We start from the raw sequence: 17,796 nt of genomic DNA, 5'->3' as shown, positions 1-17,796 counted from the left end.
CCTCGGGGCACTTTCCCATCATGGTGAAATGCCCCTAGGACCCAGGGGAGAAGTGCATGGGATAGTCGTGGCGAAAGATTTTATTCCAAGCAAGCCAAGCTAGTCAGGCTGAGGCTGCAGGGGTCAGTCGCTGGTGTTATGATCTGTACTCAAAGTAGCAGTCCCTCCTCTGCCGCTCTTGTGCAGACACCCGCTTCCCCGATGGGAAGGTCTGGTAGGTCCTCAGGTTCTCAGGGGAGTTTCTTAAAAGGTACCACTTCTTCTTTGGGCTCAGAGGAGGCCTGGATGTGAGGAAGGAGTTGGAGTCAGGCAGTGTGGCCAGGAGGGAGGGTGAAGAAGGCCCAACAGGCCATGCCCACCATCAGCCCGGGCTGGCCCTGCTGGCTGCTCATTGGTTTAATCTGATGAGTCACCCTGACTTGAGAGGAAAGTGATTTGTGTTTACATAGTAGTACAGTGGTTAAGAATGAGGACGTGGGTGTCAGACAGAACTGACATGGATTCTGACCCTATCTCCTGCTGGAAATGGACCGCTGTTGGGATCACCTCTTAGCTTTTTTTGAGGAGTAAACCAGCTACTGCATACAAAACACCTAACATAACACTGGACAAGAAGAAAATCCTCTTCAAGTGTTACAAGAAGTGATGATGGTGATGGTGACAGTGACAATGATGGTGATGGTGGTTGTGGTGATAGTGATGATGGTGGTGACAGTGATGGTGGTGGTGGTGGTGGTGGTGGTGATGGGAATGGAACTCCAGAGGGGAGAGACTTGCCCCAGGCAAGAGAACTGACCCCAAACCCTCATGCTCAAACACCTGTTGATCATCTGCCCTGAGCATGGAACCCTCAGCAGCACAGGCTGCCGGCACTTTAGAAAAGAAAGAGAGCTGGGCTTTTCCCAGCTCCCTGCAGCTTCAGGAGGGGCACATCCTGGAAAGAAGGTCCCAAGAGGCAACCTTTCCCCAGGACAGGCTCACTCTCTCCAAGGACTCACAGACCCAGAGCTGTCCCAGGCAGTGGAGATGGTCAATCCAGAATCTAGAGTTGGCCACAGGAGGAATAGTTGCCTTTCAAACCTGGCCTTCAGCTAGCCAGGCCATCCAGCCACAAGGCTCCAAGGCAGTCACTGAATCTCAGGTTCCCTGTTTATAAAATAGACCCATCTACCCCACAGGCACTTCCAGAGGCAGACAAAGTCGTGTCTCTAAAAATCCATTAAACTGTATGGAAACAGCCGTGGCTTTATCTGACAAGGTAGCGAGGGCTGGGGCTCCTGGGAGGGTCAGCACGGTTTGGAAACCTCAAATCTCTCCACTGACCTCCTGACGCTGTCCCTCCCCAAAGAGTGGGGCTGTGAGGGACGGGGAAGGAACGGGCTGGGAGGCTAGCGAGGCATCAACCACCCTCCCACCTCTACCACAGGACATCACTGTGGGTGCCTGTGTGGCAGGAGGGAGCCCGGATCAGCTAGCAGGGCGGAGCGCTGGCCTTAGGAGGAAAGCCGCTCTCCCAGGTCAAAGCAGATGTAGAGGATGGGCTGTGAGAAACTTTTATATTTTGTTGGATGCCCAACTGAACTTTCAAGATATTTCCAAGTCCCAAGTCCCCCGGTGAGGAGCTGGGGACGGATCCCTCATTTATTGAAGTGCCCTCCATGTCCACCAGAGGGCAGCAGCTCCCTGCCGCTCCACATTTGGACCAGTGGAGCTGCAAGGTTGGCCTTGCCAGGGAGAGTCCCCAAAGATCAGTGAGGGTGCTTCTAAACTCCCCGTACATCTGATCAGGATGGCACTTTTCCTGGTTCTGCCCATTCAGGTTCCTGGCATCCCTCCTAAGGCTGCAGAAGCCAGGACTCCCTTGCTCTGAAGCTGCCACTTTGCACGGCAGGCACTTTAAGGCAAGGTTGTAAACGCAGGTCTCAGCCAAGGTGCTGCAAAACCCTGGGTGGGAGCAGGTGCTTTTGGGGGGTGTTTGTTCAAGATGTGTCAGCGTGGATGGGGAGAGAGCAGCCACTCACAGGTCAGTAGGGATGGGGTACCGTTCCTGCTCCCTCACAGGTAGTAGAAAGTAGGGGACCCGAGGCACCTTGCCGGTCTTGTCTAGGTAGTACTTCCGCTGCTGCTGTGCCAACTGCAGCCCGACCAAGGAAAAGATGACAGATTGTTAGTGACTTTAGGCACATGCCAGGCTGTACCTAGGCAGACGCAAAGTAGTCTCCTCTAATGTCCCTGGGGGAGTCTCCAAAGCTCCTGGAGTCCCACCACAACTGCTAACCCCCTGGTATCCTTTCTGAGCCTCAGTTATTTGCCCATCTAATGGGGATAATGACACACACACACACACAGAGAGACCACTTTTGCTGCAGAGAGTAGACAAGGACCAGCAAAGATAAGGTATGAAACCCCAGGTGAGCAGGGGCATGCACACCTGCTGTCCACACCAGTAGTGTAAGCTTCTCTTCCTCCCTCTCCTCCCCTCCTGGACAGGGCATGTTCTGTTGTGTGAGCCAGGATGGAGGGAAGGGCTGTCACAGACTCACTGAGATGGCCCCATGGCTCTTCAGAGTTTGAGGGCATCTCATCATCCTGCCACTGAGGAAGCTGCCTTATACCTACAAATCCCTTGCCCTGGCACCAGGTGGCACCTGTGTCCTTGCAATCCATCTGGGAGGGACATTTGTAACAGAAAGTGATGCAGAGAGTAGCATTCTGGGAACAGCACAGAATAAGCCCACACCCCACCAAGGGGTCAAGTCCAGCACAGGCCCCCTGGGCCCTACCGGGATGGCTTCCAGAGCCACAAGGAGCAGGACAAGAGCAATGGGGGTATTGGGGACTCTGCTTCTTCCTCCTCTCCTCCCCCTAAGTAGTTTGGTATAGTTTGGAATAGGTCCCTCAGGGGACCTGGGGACTGGGGAGGGTCACTGGGCACAGGGTCCAGGTGGGTATATCAGTAGACTGGACCCAGGTAGGGAGTTTTAGTGGGGCCTTTGCTCATGTATTTTCATCCTGTGGTGAATCTTAGGCCTTTTGTTTCAGTGAGCAGGGGTTCATACGGCCGGGTACTACAAGGGACAGACGTCAGGTCAGGAACACCTCCGGAGGACCCAGCTCTAGTGGCAGTGGGAATGAGCAGGAACAGGATCCATGGGAGCCCCTGGGTGGTGGAGGTCAGGGAAGCAGAGTCCGGAGGCCCCCCACTCCCCCTTCCCCAAATCACCAGGTTCCCTGATGGCTCAGGGGCTCTGAGAAAGTAAATCAACATGCCCCAGCCCTGCCATGGTCCCTCCCCAACAGGGGCAGCAGGTACGAGGGCAGTTCACCTGGTAGAAGTGAGCCAGCTCTCTGGATCGGTAGGCGTCCAGGTTGAAACGATTGTAGCTGGGCAAGTTCAGGGAGCGGTCCCAGGTTTTCCAGCGGTCAATCAGCACCAGATTGGGGTTGGGGGAGAAGAGGGTGGGGAAGTGGCCACCACTGCTGGGGGGAGAGCCGCTCTTATCCATGGCTGCATTGCGGTGGTCCTGGAAGTACTTGAGGGTGATGGTACCGTAGGGAGCGCCGAAGGAGAAGTCAACACCAGGGACATGGCCTTGGTACCTGCGGTAGCAGTGGGGGAGGGGGAGATGCAGATCAGCAAAGAGCTCCAAAAGGCCCCGAAGACCTGAGGGGTCTAGCGGCCCCTCTGGTGTTGGGAGGGCTCCTGAGGTGCACTGACCAGTTCAGGTCTTTGGGGAAGGCCAAGTGGACAGGAACCTGGGACTCTTCCTTTGCACCAAGGTCTCTGGGTGGGCATCTTCTACACTAGGGGCCTACCCAGGGACCAGAACTGCCCCTCAGTCAGCTTGTAGGCAAATCACTGTCCCTCGGTGAGCCTCCATTTCAGCCTGAAGATGTGGGGGACCTCCTTCAGCCTCGGCATGCCATAGTCATCTCATTATAGAGTTGAGAGACAATAGGAAGCTACTGGGGGGTACAGCTGATGAAATGTCACAGGTGTTAGATTTGTGATAGCTGAGGCCTGGGATTGAATGTCCCCAACACCTCAGCTTCACATGGTGCTATTCAGATGGCCTGGAGGCCTTGAACACACTTCTGGAGTGCCAATAGTCCCCAAGGAGCTCCATCACCCTCTGCCACCATGGAAGCCCAGTGAGAAGGACAGGAGATAAGTGGAGGCCCTTGGGGACACAGGCTCTCTCAAGACCCTTGGTTAAATGAAGCTCACATGGAGAGGGAGAGTCAGCAATGTCCAGAGTGTGGGCAGCGACACTTGGCAGACACCAGAAGGATGCTTTTCCACTCGGCACAACCCTCAGGCTCCCGTTGAGCTCCCCACCCTCTGAAACCTGGCTTTCCCCCATGATGCCATTGAAACTGTTCCTGACAGTGACCTTGTAGCTTCTGACCTGGGGACATTCTTTATCATCCTGGGCCTTCCTGCAGCCGTGGGCATGGCTGACCTCTCCCTTCTGGAAATGCCCCTCTTGGTCATTTTCTCTTGGTCTCCACCCACACCCCGATGGTTCCTTCCTGGTCGCTTCATGATCCTTGTGTTCTACTTACCTTTTAAGTGCCTTGTTCCTGGGATCTGTCCTGGTGATGGCACCCATGGCCTTAACCACCACCACGTCACACCTCACCTACATTTCCAACCTGGGGTCTCCTCTAGCTCAGACTGCTATCCACTAGACCTCTTCCCTGGACATCCCCCAGGAGGATCCCCACCTCCATCTTCCCCAACAGTCTGGCCCATCTCTGAAGAGTCCCTCCTCACTGGCCAGGTCAGAAACACAGGCATCCGTCTCCTCATGTCCGGTGGTCACCAGGTCCTGTGGCTCCACCTGAGCCCAGCCTCATCACCCCTCATCTGGACTCTGGCTCTCTATTTCCTAACTGCATGCCCAACCCTACCACTCCCCACCCCAGTCTATTTTCTATATTTTGATCAGATTGAACTTTCCAAAGTCACATCCTTAGCAAGGCATCTGAGGCTGTCTGGGATCTGACCTTTGCTTACCTCTCCAGCCTCAGCAGCCACCCTACACCCCAGTCCTAAGGAGTCACGGGATTCTCTAGCTCACTTGCTCTCTCTTCTTCCTGGTCTCTTCTCATGACCCTCCTAAGTCCTTGCTGTGTGTCTTCTGCCACCAGGACTTGAATTCTGTCTTCTCCATCCATCTCAACCCCTTCTCTTTTAAGACTTCCAAACATAACTTCTAAAGATTGCCACCCCTCCTAGGTCTGGGTGGCATCCATTCCTTTTGCACCCTGAAGTCCTTCTTTGAGCCGCATCTCTCTGTGCTGCTACTGCCTCTTTACATCTCCTTTTGTCCCCCACCAGACAGCGAGCATCTCAGGGCCAGAGCTTGCTTATGTTTTACTCATCCAGGTAACACAGGGTCTCAGTACCAGGTCTGGCACATGGGATGTGGGTAGGAAATTGTTTATTAAACAAATAAAGAGGAGCGGATGGCATGCCTGTGGTACCTGTGATGTCCACAGTTGGACTTAAATGACACCAAAGACTACTGCTCATGCTCCGGGGACCTCCAGCACATGTCCTAAGATCCTCATCCATGAGACTCGACATCCTCCCTTCTCTCATTCCAGTGTCCTAACCACCTGCACAACACTCCCAGGGAAGCCCAGGAGTGCTGGGAGCCAGCTCTGCCCCTCTGCTGCTACATCTCAGGTACTCATTGAGCCCTGAGGGCTTGGAGGTTGGATCCTCAGTACCTCTGGAAGCTGCCTTGGGCCTCAGTCTCCTCACTGAAAGGGAGGGTGTTGGCTTAGAATTAGGTGGTCATGTGTGGTTTCTTTCTCTGAGTCTTCAGGAAAAAGAAGAAAGTTAAGCAGAGGGACTACTGAAGGTTTCTAGGCCATTGTCTGCTATAGGCAAAAATATCCGGGGCCCTCCTGCTTCCTGGTGCCACCGGCTCCCTGCTGCCAGCGTCATGGCCTCGCCCCAACCTCTCTCCTCACGTTCCTTGACTTCATGGGCAGGCTCCCCTGGACGCCATGACCCCACTGGTCCTAAAGTTTTCCCATCTCAGAGCTCTTCCTGCCAGTGGCCATGCCTCATTCTGATTTGGGAAGATGGGGAGTTGGGAGTTCTTGTTGCCCCGCCCCATGAGCCTGCCTGGTCACCTCTGTCACTTCCAGGAGACTCTGTCCAGAGGTTCCCCCCTCGGGTATCTGTAGCCCACCTCCCCTGCTGTACCCTCACTCCAGGCTTCTCTCTCTTTGTCCCTCCTTCCTCTCTTTTATCTCCCTCCTTCTTGCCCCCCTTCTCAAAATGGAGTCTCACCATGTTACCTAGGCTGGTCTCAAACTCATGGGCTCAAGCAAGCCTCCTGCCTCAGCCTCTGAGTTGCTGGGACTACAGGCGCACACCACCCTATCAGGCCCTCTCTGCCATCTTTGATGTCTCCTTCTCCCTTGGCTTCCTCCCCTCCGCCTAGAGATGTGTGTGAGCCTTTTTAGATTGCAAAATTCCTCAGTACACCTCCTGCCCTCCCACACACTACCCTTTCTCTTTATTTCCTAATCTCTCCACAGAATACCCTGTACCTTCTGCCTTTATTTCTTCAACCTTTACTCTTTCTTGGCATTCCTTGGTCTGACCTCTGACCCACCACTTATACATGAACCTCTACTTTTTAAATTACGGTCACGTAAGGCCATCCAATGTCCTTGGTTCACATTGTCTCTCTGCAATATTTTCACTAATGTAGAAATTTGTTTGAAAGAAAACGTATCCTGAGAAGTAGAAGCAGAGTTCCTGAGAGTGTTTCACGCTGTAATTGAAACTTCCTAGAAATATAGATTCAATAAATTGAGAGGTCAAGGCCAACAGAGACAAGAAGATTCGGCTTCCTTTTATCCTAAGTCCTGGTATGGAGAAAGCTCCAGGCCACCCTTGCTCCTGCATATTGGAGGCAGAGGAACTTCTGAGTGGTAAGGTGAAGGGAGAAAATGGGACACTTGTAGCCCAATCCTCCTTCCTCCTTTCTCTTAGGAGCAAGGACGCTCCCGACTCCCCTTTATGCCAGAAATTCCAGAGGAACAGGCTCCAGCCCTGGATGTCTCAATCTGGGGTTTGGTGCATCTAGGACCAAATATCAGCTCTTCCTCTAATATCAGCTCTTCCCCTCTTTTCAGCTGGTTCAGAATACAGAGAATAAAAGAAGAGACACTAGTTGTCAGGTGCTGCCAACCCCCCCCCACACACAAAAAAAGAAAGCAACATAAATATAAAGAGAAGAACCTAGCCCAAGAAGGTCACAGGGGTAATGCCAGGCCTTTCCTAGCACAAGAGAACTCAGGAAATGAACACTCACAGGCGCTTCCCGAAAGTAGCGTGCAGTGACTACCCCCTGCCAACCAAGAGGTGCTCAAAAGAAAAAAATCAGTAAATTAATAACTAAGTAATGTGGATCGTCTGTGAGAATGAGGGTGGTGATCTTCAAACCTATTTGAGAATAGAACTCGGAATAGCAACCAGGTGAGCGCTGCTTGCAGAGCAGAATGGAAATGTTATAAAACCTGTCAAAGTAAAAATAACGTAAGCAACCAAAATTGGGGGGTGGGTGGAGGGAGAAGGGAGTGCAATTACTAAGAATGCCACCAAGCAGTCAACCCATGACATCAGAAATGGAAACATGTCGCTAAAAATACAGAGCATAATGACTGTCACCCTTTGATGGCTTTTATGCTCTCTCCCTTTAGGGGGATCTTTTAGGGATTAATATCTCTTGTGATGAGTTGACACTGATCTAAGTTCTGCCTATTCTTCCATTTTATTTCAGCTTCTTTCTCTTAAATCCTAAAGATTAAATTTCATGCTTTTCATTTTGAAATAACAAATAGGATATGATCGTATTTTCGTAAAATTTGCTTTCATCTACCACTCCTTCCACTCCTCCATCCAGTCTTTCATCTGAATGCAAACCTAAAGAGAGACGTGGTGTGAAGTCCCTCAAATGGTAACCCTGGTGAATTCTGAGTATTTGGACTTAACGGTGATTTTTTTGTTTTCTTCTTTATGTACACGTCATTTTTAAAAATGGCATTAAAAGTCACTTTGTTGGGAACTCACTGTGTGCTGGCACGATACTAGGTCTGATAACACTCAGCTTCTATGCTTGCTCAAGGGTTATGGAGTCATGAGGGGTATGTCCTATGTGCCAAGGCTGTGCCAGTATCAGCAGGACCAGATCCAACCCAAGTCCAACCTAGTTCGAGGCTCTCACACTGTGCCATGCAAAGAGGAAGGCCATTCCCATGGTGGGTGACAGGCCATGGATATTGCTCTACCCCCTCCCGACCCCGCTCATCTTCTGGTGTTAATGTTGCCCTGGGTCCTCTGTCCTTTTCAGGGATCCACTGTTTCCAGAATAACTCATCCACTTGAGACCTCCCTCACACCAGTGGTGCCCAGATCTATGTCCCAGTCCCCCACAGTTCTCCTGGCATTAGATACACACACTCCATTGCCCACACAGGGCCTTCCCAGCATCGCTGAAACCAGCCTGCTTCTCCTCCTTCCCCAGTTAACACCACCCAGCCCACCCTTCACCTAAGCTAGAGACCAGGACTGGGTGGCTCCACCATCCTCCCCACCCATCACCCTCCACACCCAGGGCTCCCTCCATCTCCCGCAGGTGCCCTTGAAGCATCTTCTTTGCCCTCTCCCATCCCACTGCAGCGCTCAACTGACAGTCTCCAATCTGCTAGTAGGTCTCCTAGGCCAAGCTTCGTCCCCTGCAGCCTGCGTCCACACTGAGACCAGAGCATCTTCCTCCCCTCTTCTCACCTCCCCATGGGTGCCCCAGACCCAGCAGCAGTACTCACAGTCCTGGGGCCCTTGTGCCCCCAGGCCTCCGAGCCTGGCAGGAGTCCCTCTACCTGGAATGCTGTGCACCTGGGCCTTCACCACCACTCAGGAAAAGCTAGCCCTCTCTGCTGCCTTCCCAGACCGTACCCCCATACCTAGCATCTATGCTCAGAAATAGGCTTATCATCCATCCCCAAGTTCACATTCCTGTCCACGTGAGTCCACCTCCTCTGCTAATTTTCGTTCTCCCCGATCCTCAGCACCCAGCATATGACAAGTATTCAAGAATGGAGGGAGAAGTCCAAAACCCCCAGGTAGCTCTGATCATGCGAGAGCTCGAAGCATCCACCCACAGGGGCGTTGGGCTCCTTGGAAGAAAGAAGCTATAGAAACATGACTTGTTCTTGTGATTCTTCTCTTCGCCACCCCCAAGCTCTCTGCCATGCTCCTCCTCTGCTCCCAGCTTTCCTACCCTCTCTGAATGCCAAGATATTTGCATCCTAATAGAATAGAAGCCCCCTCCTCCGCAGCGCTCCCAAGTTCTGCCTGGTTTTCCTTGCATGTGGCACTCAGTAGGCACATCTTGGCAAGCTAGGTCTATATCCCTTTGTGTGCCGTAAGCACAGTTAACAGTAGAGCCTTCTACGGCCCTGTTTTAGTGGGCTTTGTGGCAGGCCCAGGTAGAAAGGCCAGAGAGAAATGGCGGGTTTTATAACTAAGCGTCCAGCAGTCCCATGGCACCATCAGACCCTCTTTTTGACCTCTTCATCTGCTCCAGTCCCTTGATCTGCACCTGAGTCCCTCCATCTACCGACACACAAGAGACAGGAGACAGGCCCCTGAGCAGTAATCGCATGTGGATTCTAACACCCAATGTGGATTACTGTGTGCACAAGGAACAGTCCCTTTCTGCCTCTTAATAGCACGGTTGGCACCATAGCTACCATTAAAATTAATTACCACGAGCCGTCAGGGATCCCACGAGCAGTCTTATTAACTAATTAACTTGTTACTATTTGGCGTGTCCCCATTCCATGTGCAGCCTCTGCTCCACAACGCCTCCTGCTGCAGACAGTTCTGACGGGAGCCTTCCCCCCAACCACCCCCAGCAGAACCTGTGGGCTCCCCACGGCCTACAAAGTTAAGAACAACTGGGCCAGCTGCTCGGGGAGTCCTGACAGGGGCCTGGGGAGAGGTCTTTCTGGCCTTGTCATCCACTCTCACATGGCAGCTTTTCTGCTCTAGCCAAATAGGTCATTTGCTGTTTGAAAGCACATCCTGCAGACATTAGCCTGGGCTTTTGCTCACGCCATGCCCTTGGTCCAGAAGCTCTCCGGGCACCTCCACTGTGGGCTCATCCATTTTCCAGGTATCTTTCAAATACCCTCCATTCCAGGGAGCCTCTCTCATCCACCCCACAGCCCCCACCTGTCCTCGCCCATTTGATCATCTTTGCTATTGAGCTTCTCTGAAGTCTCAGTTTACAGCCTATTGTATTTGTAACATTCTGCACCCTTGGGATATTATTTCTTTCTGAATTATAGAGTCCCTGGGGAGAAAGGGCCATGGTTTCCTTCAATGTGCTAACCTGCCATTCCTCAAACGGTAGAGGCTCTGTAAATATTTATTAGATCCAGCTGACAAACGGAGACATGTTTTTAAGGTTTTTCTTCAGGAGAGGAGGGTCCCTGTTACAAAAACCAGGTTTCCCAGGGCTCCCAGCCTTCCTTTCTTAGGAGCTCCCCAATTCCTCCCAGCCGTGTGAGGGGCAGCAGTTACCATAATCCCCTCCCACTTCCTTGAACGACTGAGAGATGGATTTCAGGGAGGAGACAGGGACTGGCCTTGGGACAGAGGAGCAGGACAGGGCTGAGGGAACAGCATGGCCTATGGGCCCTCTGAAAAGAAGGCAGAAGGGTGGACGGAGGCCCCTGTGTGCACAAGGAACAGTCCCTTCCTGAGAACAGGAGGCCCCTGGAGGTCAGGGATGGGACTTGGGGTCCTGCAGGGACAGGACCTGGAAGACAGGTGCAACTTTAGAATTTAGTTTCTGCTCCTGTACTTTGTACTTCTGGGCTAGAATGGGGGGCCGGCTCTGCTCTCACAGCTGGGAATGAGAATTGACAGAAAGTTGCTCTCTGCTGGGTCTCAGTCAGACCTTGCAGCCTGGGGCTGGAGGCTGCCAAGGAGAATGGGACATGTGGAAAGCCCCACACCGGGGACTCTTTTTTTAGGGGAAGGGTGCTGGAGATTGAACCTAGGGGCACTCAACCACTGAGCCATATCCCCCGCCCTATTTTGTATCTTATTTAGAGACAGGATCTCACTGAGTGGCTTAGCACCTCACTTTTGCTAAGGCTGTCTTTGAACTCTCCATCCTCCTGCCTCAGCCTCCCATGCTGCTGGGATTATAGCCATGTGCCACTGTGCCTGGCACTGAGAACCCTTTTTAGAAATGCTTAGAAAACAGGCCCACACCTGCCCCTTCACAAGGGTCCTCTGCATTGCAGAGTGCCAGTCATCCTTATTCCTGGTAGCATCTTGAAATCACCTGGAAGAATTAAAAAACTCTGATGCCTGGGTGAGTGGGCAATGCCCAAACAATTATATCAGAACCTCTAGATGGTACCTGAGCATGAGTATCCATTAATGCTTCCCAGCAGATCCTAACGTCAACATCTGGGCACACAGCCCTGCATCTTCCCGGGTAGATGAGATGGCCTTTGTTTCATACCCCAGGACAAACTGGCCTAGCACCAAGGCCTGCGCTGGAATGGAAGGGGCTTGGGAGATGCTCCTGCCAAAACCTCTTTCCATTGCCCTGCTGGAGCCTCACCCCTGAGGGCCGAGGCACGGGCCTGGGGAAATGGCAGAGGCAAGCAATACTGCAGGAGGCTGGCATGAGTTTGCACCAGCTTCAAGAGAGTTATTTCTAAATTTTCATGAATGTGTCAAGTCTGTTGTCTAAAAAGTCAGTATCGAAGGGGAAATAGTGGGGAATGATACTGGCCAAATTATGCTGTTATATCACGTGCATGCACAAATATGTAACAACGAATCCCACCATTATGTATAATTATAATACACCAATAAATATATGGAGGAAAATCCATTATTAAAAATTAAATCATATAAAGTTACAATTAAACAAATCATATTAAAAAACAAAGGTAAAATGTGCCCAAAACATCACTTCCTAGTCATTTTACACTTTACTACTGTCTGGGCTCTCAAGGTCATTTATGTCTATTATATCTTAGAGTACCAATACAGTGTCCCCTTAATTGGTGTACATTCCAAGACCCCCAGTGAATGCCTGAAACTGCAGGTAGGACTTTGAACTCTCTATATGTACTATGGTTTTTCCTGTACATTCATACCTATGATAAAGTTTAATTTACAAAATTAGGCACAGTAAGAGATAAACAACAGTAATGGTAAATAGAATGATTATAACAATATACTGTATTTAGAAGTTAATTCAAACTTATGCGTTGTTTATTTCTGGAATTTTCCATTCAATATTTTCAGACCACAGTTGACATCCAGTAACTAAGACTACAGAAAGTGAAACCTCCATGAAGGGAACCACTGTCCCTTATGATGATGTGCAGCTGCACATCACACCAGCTCATTTGGGGACACCATGTTGCTAGCTACACCTTGAAATCAGCCTTGGAATATTTACATGGGTGAAGGCTTTTTTCCTCCAGAGAAACCTTTATCAGCATACCACTGGGTACTTGTGTCTGCTGTACACAGACTCTGGGCATGGGGCACAACCATCTTTGTAAGTCCACCCTCCAGAGAATCGTGATTATGGAACACACTGGCATAAGACCCAGCTCAGTGCACACGTGGGCACCGCTGCCAGTCCAGGAAGATAGAGAGAAGGGCTGGATATGAGTCCTCCTGTCCTCACCCCTGGTGAGAGTGGCTGGGTGGGAACTGTGGGCATCAGGGGCAGTAGCAGGCTGGGCATGAATGAACGCACTGAGAGCCCAGGGAGCTTGGTGGGAGGCAGGGAGCCAGGCAAGGAGCACCCCAGGCCTGACCTGCAGACAGGATGCAGACGTTCACTGAGGCTGGTCTCATCCCTTAAAAAACCTTTAGCCTAGGGACTCTGACCCAAGAGATCCCTGTCCACTGCAGGTTGGCCCCCAGGCCAGGCATCTTCAGGTACTGCTTCTGGCAAGGTGCCAGGACCTGTGTTGCCCAGAAGCAGCAAGGAACAAAATGGAACCTCCTAGTCATCTATCTGAAGACCAGCATCATCAGCGTCTTCCACCACTGCCCACCCCAGACCCCCGCCTAACAACAGGCCTTGAACATCTTGAAATTGCAGAGATCTAAGAATAACAGCTAACAAGTACCAAGTCCCAGGCTTTATGCATATTAACTGATTTAAGACTCCATTAATCTGCACACCATTATTATCCCCATGTGACAGGATAGATAACTTGCCTCTGAGTAAGGAAGGGATGGAGTCAGGATTCAAAACAGGCAGGAAGGTTCCAGAGTCTCTCAATGTCTACTCCACTCCCTCCCTGCTGACTGAGGGAAGCAGAATGAGAGGCTGTGGGAGGGATGGGTAGACACTGGGGTGACCTGGGGTATTTGAAATCACAAAGTCGTGGCAGGACAACTTACTTGCTGAATGCCCTTGAGCAAACTGCTCATTCCTCATCTGGGTTGTGAAGAGTTTTATTTTGTTTTGTTTTGTTTTTAATGATTTGTATGAGCTGGGAGTGTAGTTCAGTGGTAGAGCACTTGCCTAGCATGTGCAAGGTCTTGGGCTCAATTCGCAGCACTGCTAAAGAAGAAATAAATAAAATAAAATAAGGGTTTGTGAAGGATCCACACAGTGTTCAGACATAGGGATTCATGGTACTACCACTGGGCACCAGTGACTGGATCCAGCCCACCTTTACCATGACCGGCATAGGGCTCAGGCAAGACCCTCAAGACATCAGTGCCCACATCTGGAACAGGAGGGAGCTGTCTGATCTCTGAGGTCCTTACCAGGCAGAATATCCTCTGCCTCTATGAATAAAATTGCAAAAGGGTTGATTTGAGTGTCAGAAGAAACTGGCTATGCTATAAAGTCTGTGATTAATGTTTGAAAAAACACACAAAAATAATAATTATCCAAGTGTGACTAGGAATCTTGGATCCTTTCATTTAGAGAACAAAATTGCAATAAGTAGCGTTCAGAAACATAAAACAACTCTTTAAGGAGAGCACGTCCCTCCCAGAAAAACCCAGACGAGAAAGCTGAGCACACAGCCTCAGCTGCTCAACCTCGCCCAGGCCAGGCTTGAAGCCATATTTTTGACACGTGTTATCATCACTTCCATATCAATCACAGGACAGAACAAGTGCTCGAGGGACTGCAGAAAAGTGGTGTGATGGAGAAGCAGCCTGGGATTTGCTTTTGAAATGTGCAGCTCCCATCCCTTCCGGACAGACTAGGGAGCCACGAGGCAGGGTTTGCAGGTGCACCAGGCCTTGCCACATGGCAGCAAATGGCCAAGAAGTTGGGCAACAGAAAACCTTCCAACAGAGACTGTGGCGGGGGGGCCTAAGAAAAATAAAATCTCAACGTATAAAACCAAACCTCATAATAAACATTCCAGAATGTGGTGCAAACACCACTAGCCAAGGCAGCAGAGATGGATTTGCACTAAATCTTAGGTATTTACATGAGACTGGGAGCCCCTCAAAGGACAGCCCCTTTCTGACTTGTTTGTCTTTGTCTCTCCATAATCTTTTTTTTAAGGTGGATACAATATCTTTATTTTGTTTTTATGTGGTGCTGAGGATCAAACCTAGTGCCTCACATGTGCTAGGTGAGCGCTCTACCATTTGAGCCACAACCCCAGCCCCTAGTCTCTCCAAAATCTTACTGCAACACCTGGTATGCCCAAAGTGAATGCCTCAGTGAATGAATAGGCAAATTCTAAGTCCCCTTTCCCAACACTCTTGGCTTGGCTTCTGGAAATGATAAATCAGCTTTGTCTGGTGGGAATCAAAATAGCTTTGAGCTGTCCAAGACCCAGAGAAAGGTCCTGTCCACAGGAGGGCTGAATGAAAGCTAGAGCCCCAGCCCTTGGATGCAGCTACTTTTGCATGCACAATTTCTGGAAATGATGCTAATATGACAAGCCCCTCCATGTCTTGCTTATTCAGCTTGAAAATGAGCCAAACTTCATACAAAATATACTGTGAGTCTGTTCACTTTGCAGGAGACAGTATGTGGTGTTTTTGTTTGTTTGTTTGTTTTTTATCTTTTTCCACCCATTTGGAGATCCTGTCTGTAGAACTCTCAAGGCATGAATTTCACTCACTCATTCTATACCAGCTTGCTGATACTGGCCAGGTGGCTTCTCTGAATCCAGTCCCTGCCCTCCTTACCCATGCTGACTGAGAGGAAAGATAAGACAATCTCATGTCCTTAGAAGAAGGGAGATCCGGAGCAGAAATCGCACACTTTAGGAGAAAGGGTCAACGAATAGGAGGGAACAATTGGACTTGCATTTTAGATGTTTGGAGCTTGAAGACACTCAGAGAAAAGAAAGGGAGGGCTGGTGCTGCATTTGAAAATGCTAATGGCAAGGCAGCTCTCAGGGCTGGTGCAGGAAGCTCTCAAAGAAAAAATTCTGTGAAGATAAAGTGAGATCAGCGAAAGGACCGGCCACAAAGTCAGGTAGATAGTGCACACTACCATCCATCAACTACTGCCCACCCAACCCTGCCAGATTCTGCCAACGGGCACCCACCAAATCTCCTTCCATCCTTCAGCCCACGAATCCTAATCTTGCCGAATCCTGGGTGCCCGGCACGGTCCTGCTCCTTTCTGGGGGGCTCCTCATGGTCTGTGTGTTCCTGACTAGTGCCTGGGGGTCTCGGAACCCTCAAGCTCCCTCGTGCCTCCCTCTCCTCCCGCTTACTCAGGCCCTAACTGGCACGAGGTCCGGTTAGCCCAGGCTGGCTCTGCCCTTGCTCTCGGCGACCGACGTCCTACTAAGGGATCTGGAGAGCCCGCTGCTGCTCACAGCCGCCCGCTGCCCGCTCACACAGCCCGCACCCCCAGGTTGGCCCCCGAGCCGGGAGGTGTCTTCCGACCCCGGAGGCGCGAGGGGCGGAGTTTGCGGACCCGGGAGGGGGCGTGCCGAAGGGGAGGGGGCGGGACGCGGGACTCGGTCCTGCCGGCGCGCTGCGGCTTACCCGGGCATGAGGCTGGGGGGCACGAAGGCGGCATTGAACTCGGTCAGTAAGGTGCCGGCGCTGCGGGAAGCCATGGTGGGTGCGGTGAGCGCGCGGCTAGCCCCGGCGCTTCGGCTCGTGCCCGGCGGTAAACAACCCGCGGGTCACCCGGCAACTGAGCGCCTGGCAACGCGAGTCTGGCCCCAGCGACCCTCGCATTCCGGGACACTGGGTCCTTCTCGCTGTTCCCTCCCTGGAGCAGCCCCCACGGGGCGCTCCCCAAAGGTGCCGCCCCGGAGCGCCCCGTCTCTATCGTGTTTTGCTCTGTCCACCCACCACCGCCCCCAAAACCGAGCTTGCCCTCAAGCCTCAGTTTTCACATCCACGAATGGGCTCAGCTGCCAAATGGAGGTGGAAATGCAGTGGAGATGTCCCAAGTGCCCTATCACGGCGGGTCTAGCGGTGACCGGCTTGGAACGCTATGGTGGGAAAGGACAGGCGGCTCACCTGGCTTTAAAGGAGGATCAGGCCCAGGAGCCATCCCTCCCACAGTGCCCCAGTTCTGTGGGGGTTCCAGGAAGAGGCTCTGCAGTAGGCCTCGCTTGGTGTGTTTGCTTAGGACTATAATTTAAGAGTGTGGAGGGGGCGTGTGCATGCCCTTTGGGCAGAGGGGCATTTTTCTCATTAATCTCTCCTTTCTCCCTGGAAACTTCCTCTCCCCCTCCTTTTGTTCCTCAAGCTGCTCCACAAAAGTAGTTTTATAAGTAAGGGTCAAAAATCAAATTACAAAAATGTCTGGGTCGGTGATTTCCATTAGTCTCTAATCCACAGTTCACTGGGGCCCTGGAGTCTGCAGTGTTGGTGTTTGCCCCACAGAGCAAATCATCTGAGGATCCCTGTGAGCTTTGCTTTATCTTAAGCCTTCCTGGGCCTCCACATCTGGTCTTCTCCAGGCCACCCTCTTATCAGCCCTAGGCAGTGTGCTGGGCAGGGCCAGGATCTTATGTATTGCATGAGGATTAAGCGTATGGGGACAGCTTTCAAAGTGCCATGCTGTCTGTGACTTAGACCCGGACCCTCCCTCCCTGGCAGCAATTCTGGAATCAATTAAGAATGCCTGCAGTTTGCCTTCATTGCTCACAGTCCATCTCTTCCCCTCAGAGGTCAGATGAGAAGCATCACCTGCAGAGTTGGACTCTGTAAATGGCAGCTGGTGAAGACCACAGACACTAATGAGCTCACAGGATGCCATTGCAACCAGAATTCTCCAGAGATGCTCTCTGACAGGTGACAAGGAAACTGGAAGGAGCCACAGGCTTGCAAGAGGCACAAAAAGCAGAACTGAGGCCTGGTGGGAGAAGGAGCCACAGGGATATGAGGGGAAGGAATGGCCACCCGTCCTTCAGAATCCAGTCATATCTGTATTTTCCTGAAGTCTCCTTGGGGAACATGCACTACAATAAGAAAAATGTTAGGAAAAAAATGTTGAAAGAGCAATCCCGGACTCAGATGTGACTATTTCAGGAAGGCTTTCCAATGACCCCGATGGAGCTGCTCACAGCTCCATTACCCTGTGCCCACTTGTGTATATTTTAGTCCATTCAGCTCTTCCACTTGGGGTTCAGCCCAGTATCTGGCTTGTCTCAGAAGGGTCAGCTAACTAATTTGAGATGCTATGTGCCATTTTACAGATGCAGAAAGTGAAGTTCAGTAAAGCTCAATCAATGCCTTGCCCAGGACAGGTTTGTGCG

The 17,796-nt window shown here is 51.4% G+C and overlaps 1 protein-coding gene across 1 annotated transcript; it reads right to left on the bottom strand.

Moving 5' to 3' along the window:
• Positions 1-136: 136 nt before the first annotated feature.
• On the bottom strand, positions 137-16,140 carry Cimip2c (ciliary microtubule inner protein 2C). Its single transcript, XM_026390594.2, has 4 exons — positions 16,067-16,140; positions 3,327-3,600; positions 2,022-2,134; positions 137-281 (listed from the first exon to the last, which is right to left on the bottom strand). Exons 1-4 carry the CDS (start codon positions 16,138-16,140, stop codon positions 137-139), a joined length of 606 nt encoding a protein of 201 aa, XP_026246379.1.
• Positions 16,141-17,796: the final 1,656 nt, after the last annotated feature.

This window comes from Urocitellus parryii, chromosome 12, assembly GCF_045843805.1.
Source record: "Urocitellus parryii isolate mUroPar1 chromosome 12, mUroPar1.hap1, whole genome shotgun sequence".
NCBI lineage: Eukaryota > Metazoa > Chordata > Mammalia > Rodentia > Sciuridae > Urocitellus > Urocitellus parryii.
This window is presented reverse-complemented; position numbering and strand designations above follow the sequence as displayed.

Excerpts from the sequence above, each read along its gene's own strand:
- Cimip2c (XM_026390594.2), bottom strand. The coding sequence starts at position 16,140 with ATGGCTTCCCGCAGCGCCGGCACCTTACTGACCGAGTTCAATGCCGCC. Across the intron at positions 3,601-16,066 it reads CCCCCCAGCCTCATGCCCGG|GTACCAAGGCCATGTCCCTG; the intron begins GTAAGCCGCAGC and ends CTGCTACCGCAG. Across the intron at positions 2,135-3,326 it reads AGCTGGCTCACTTCTACCAG|TTGGCACAGCAGCAGCGGAA; the intron begins GTGAACTGCCCT and ends GTCGGGCTGCAG.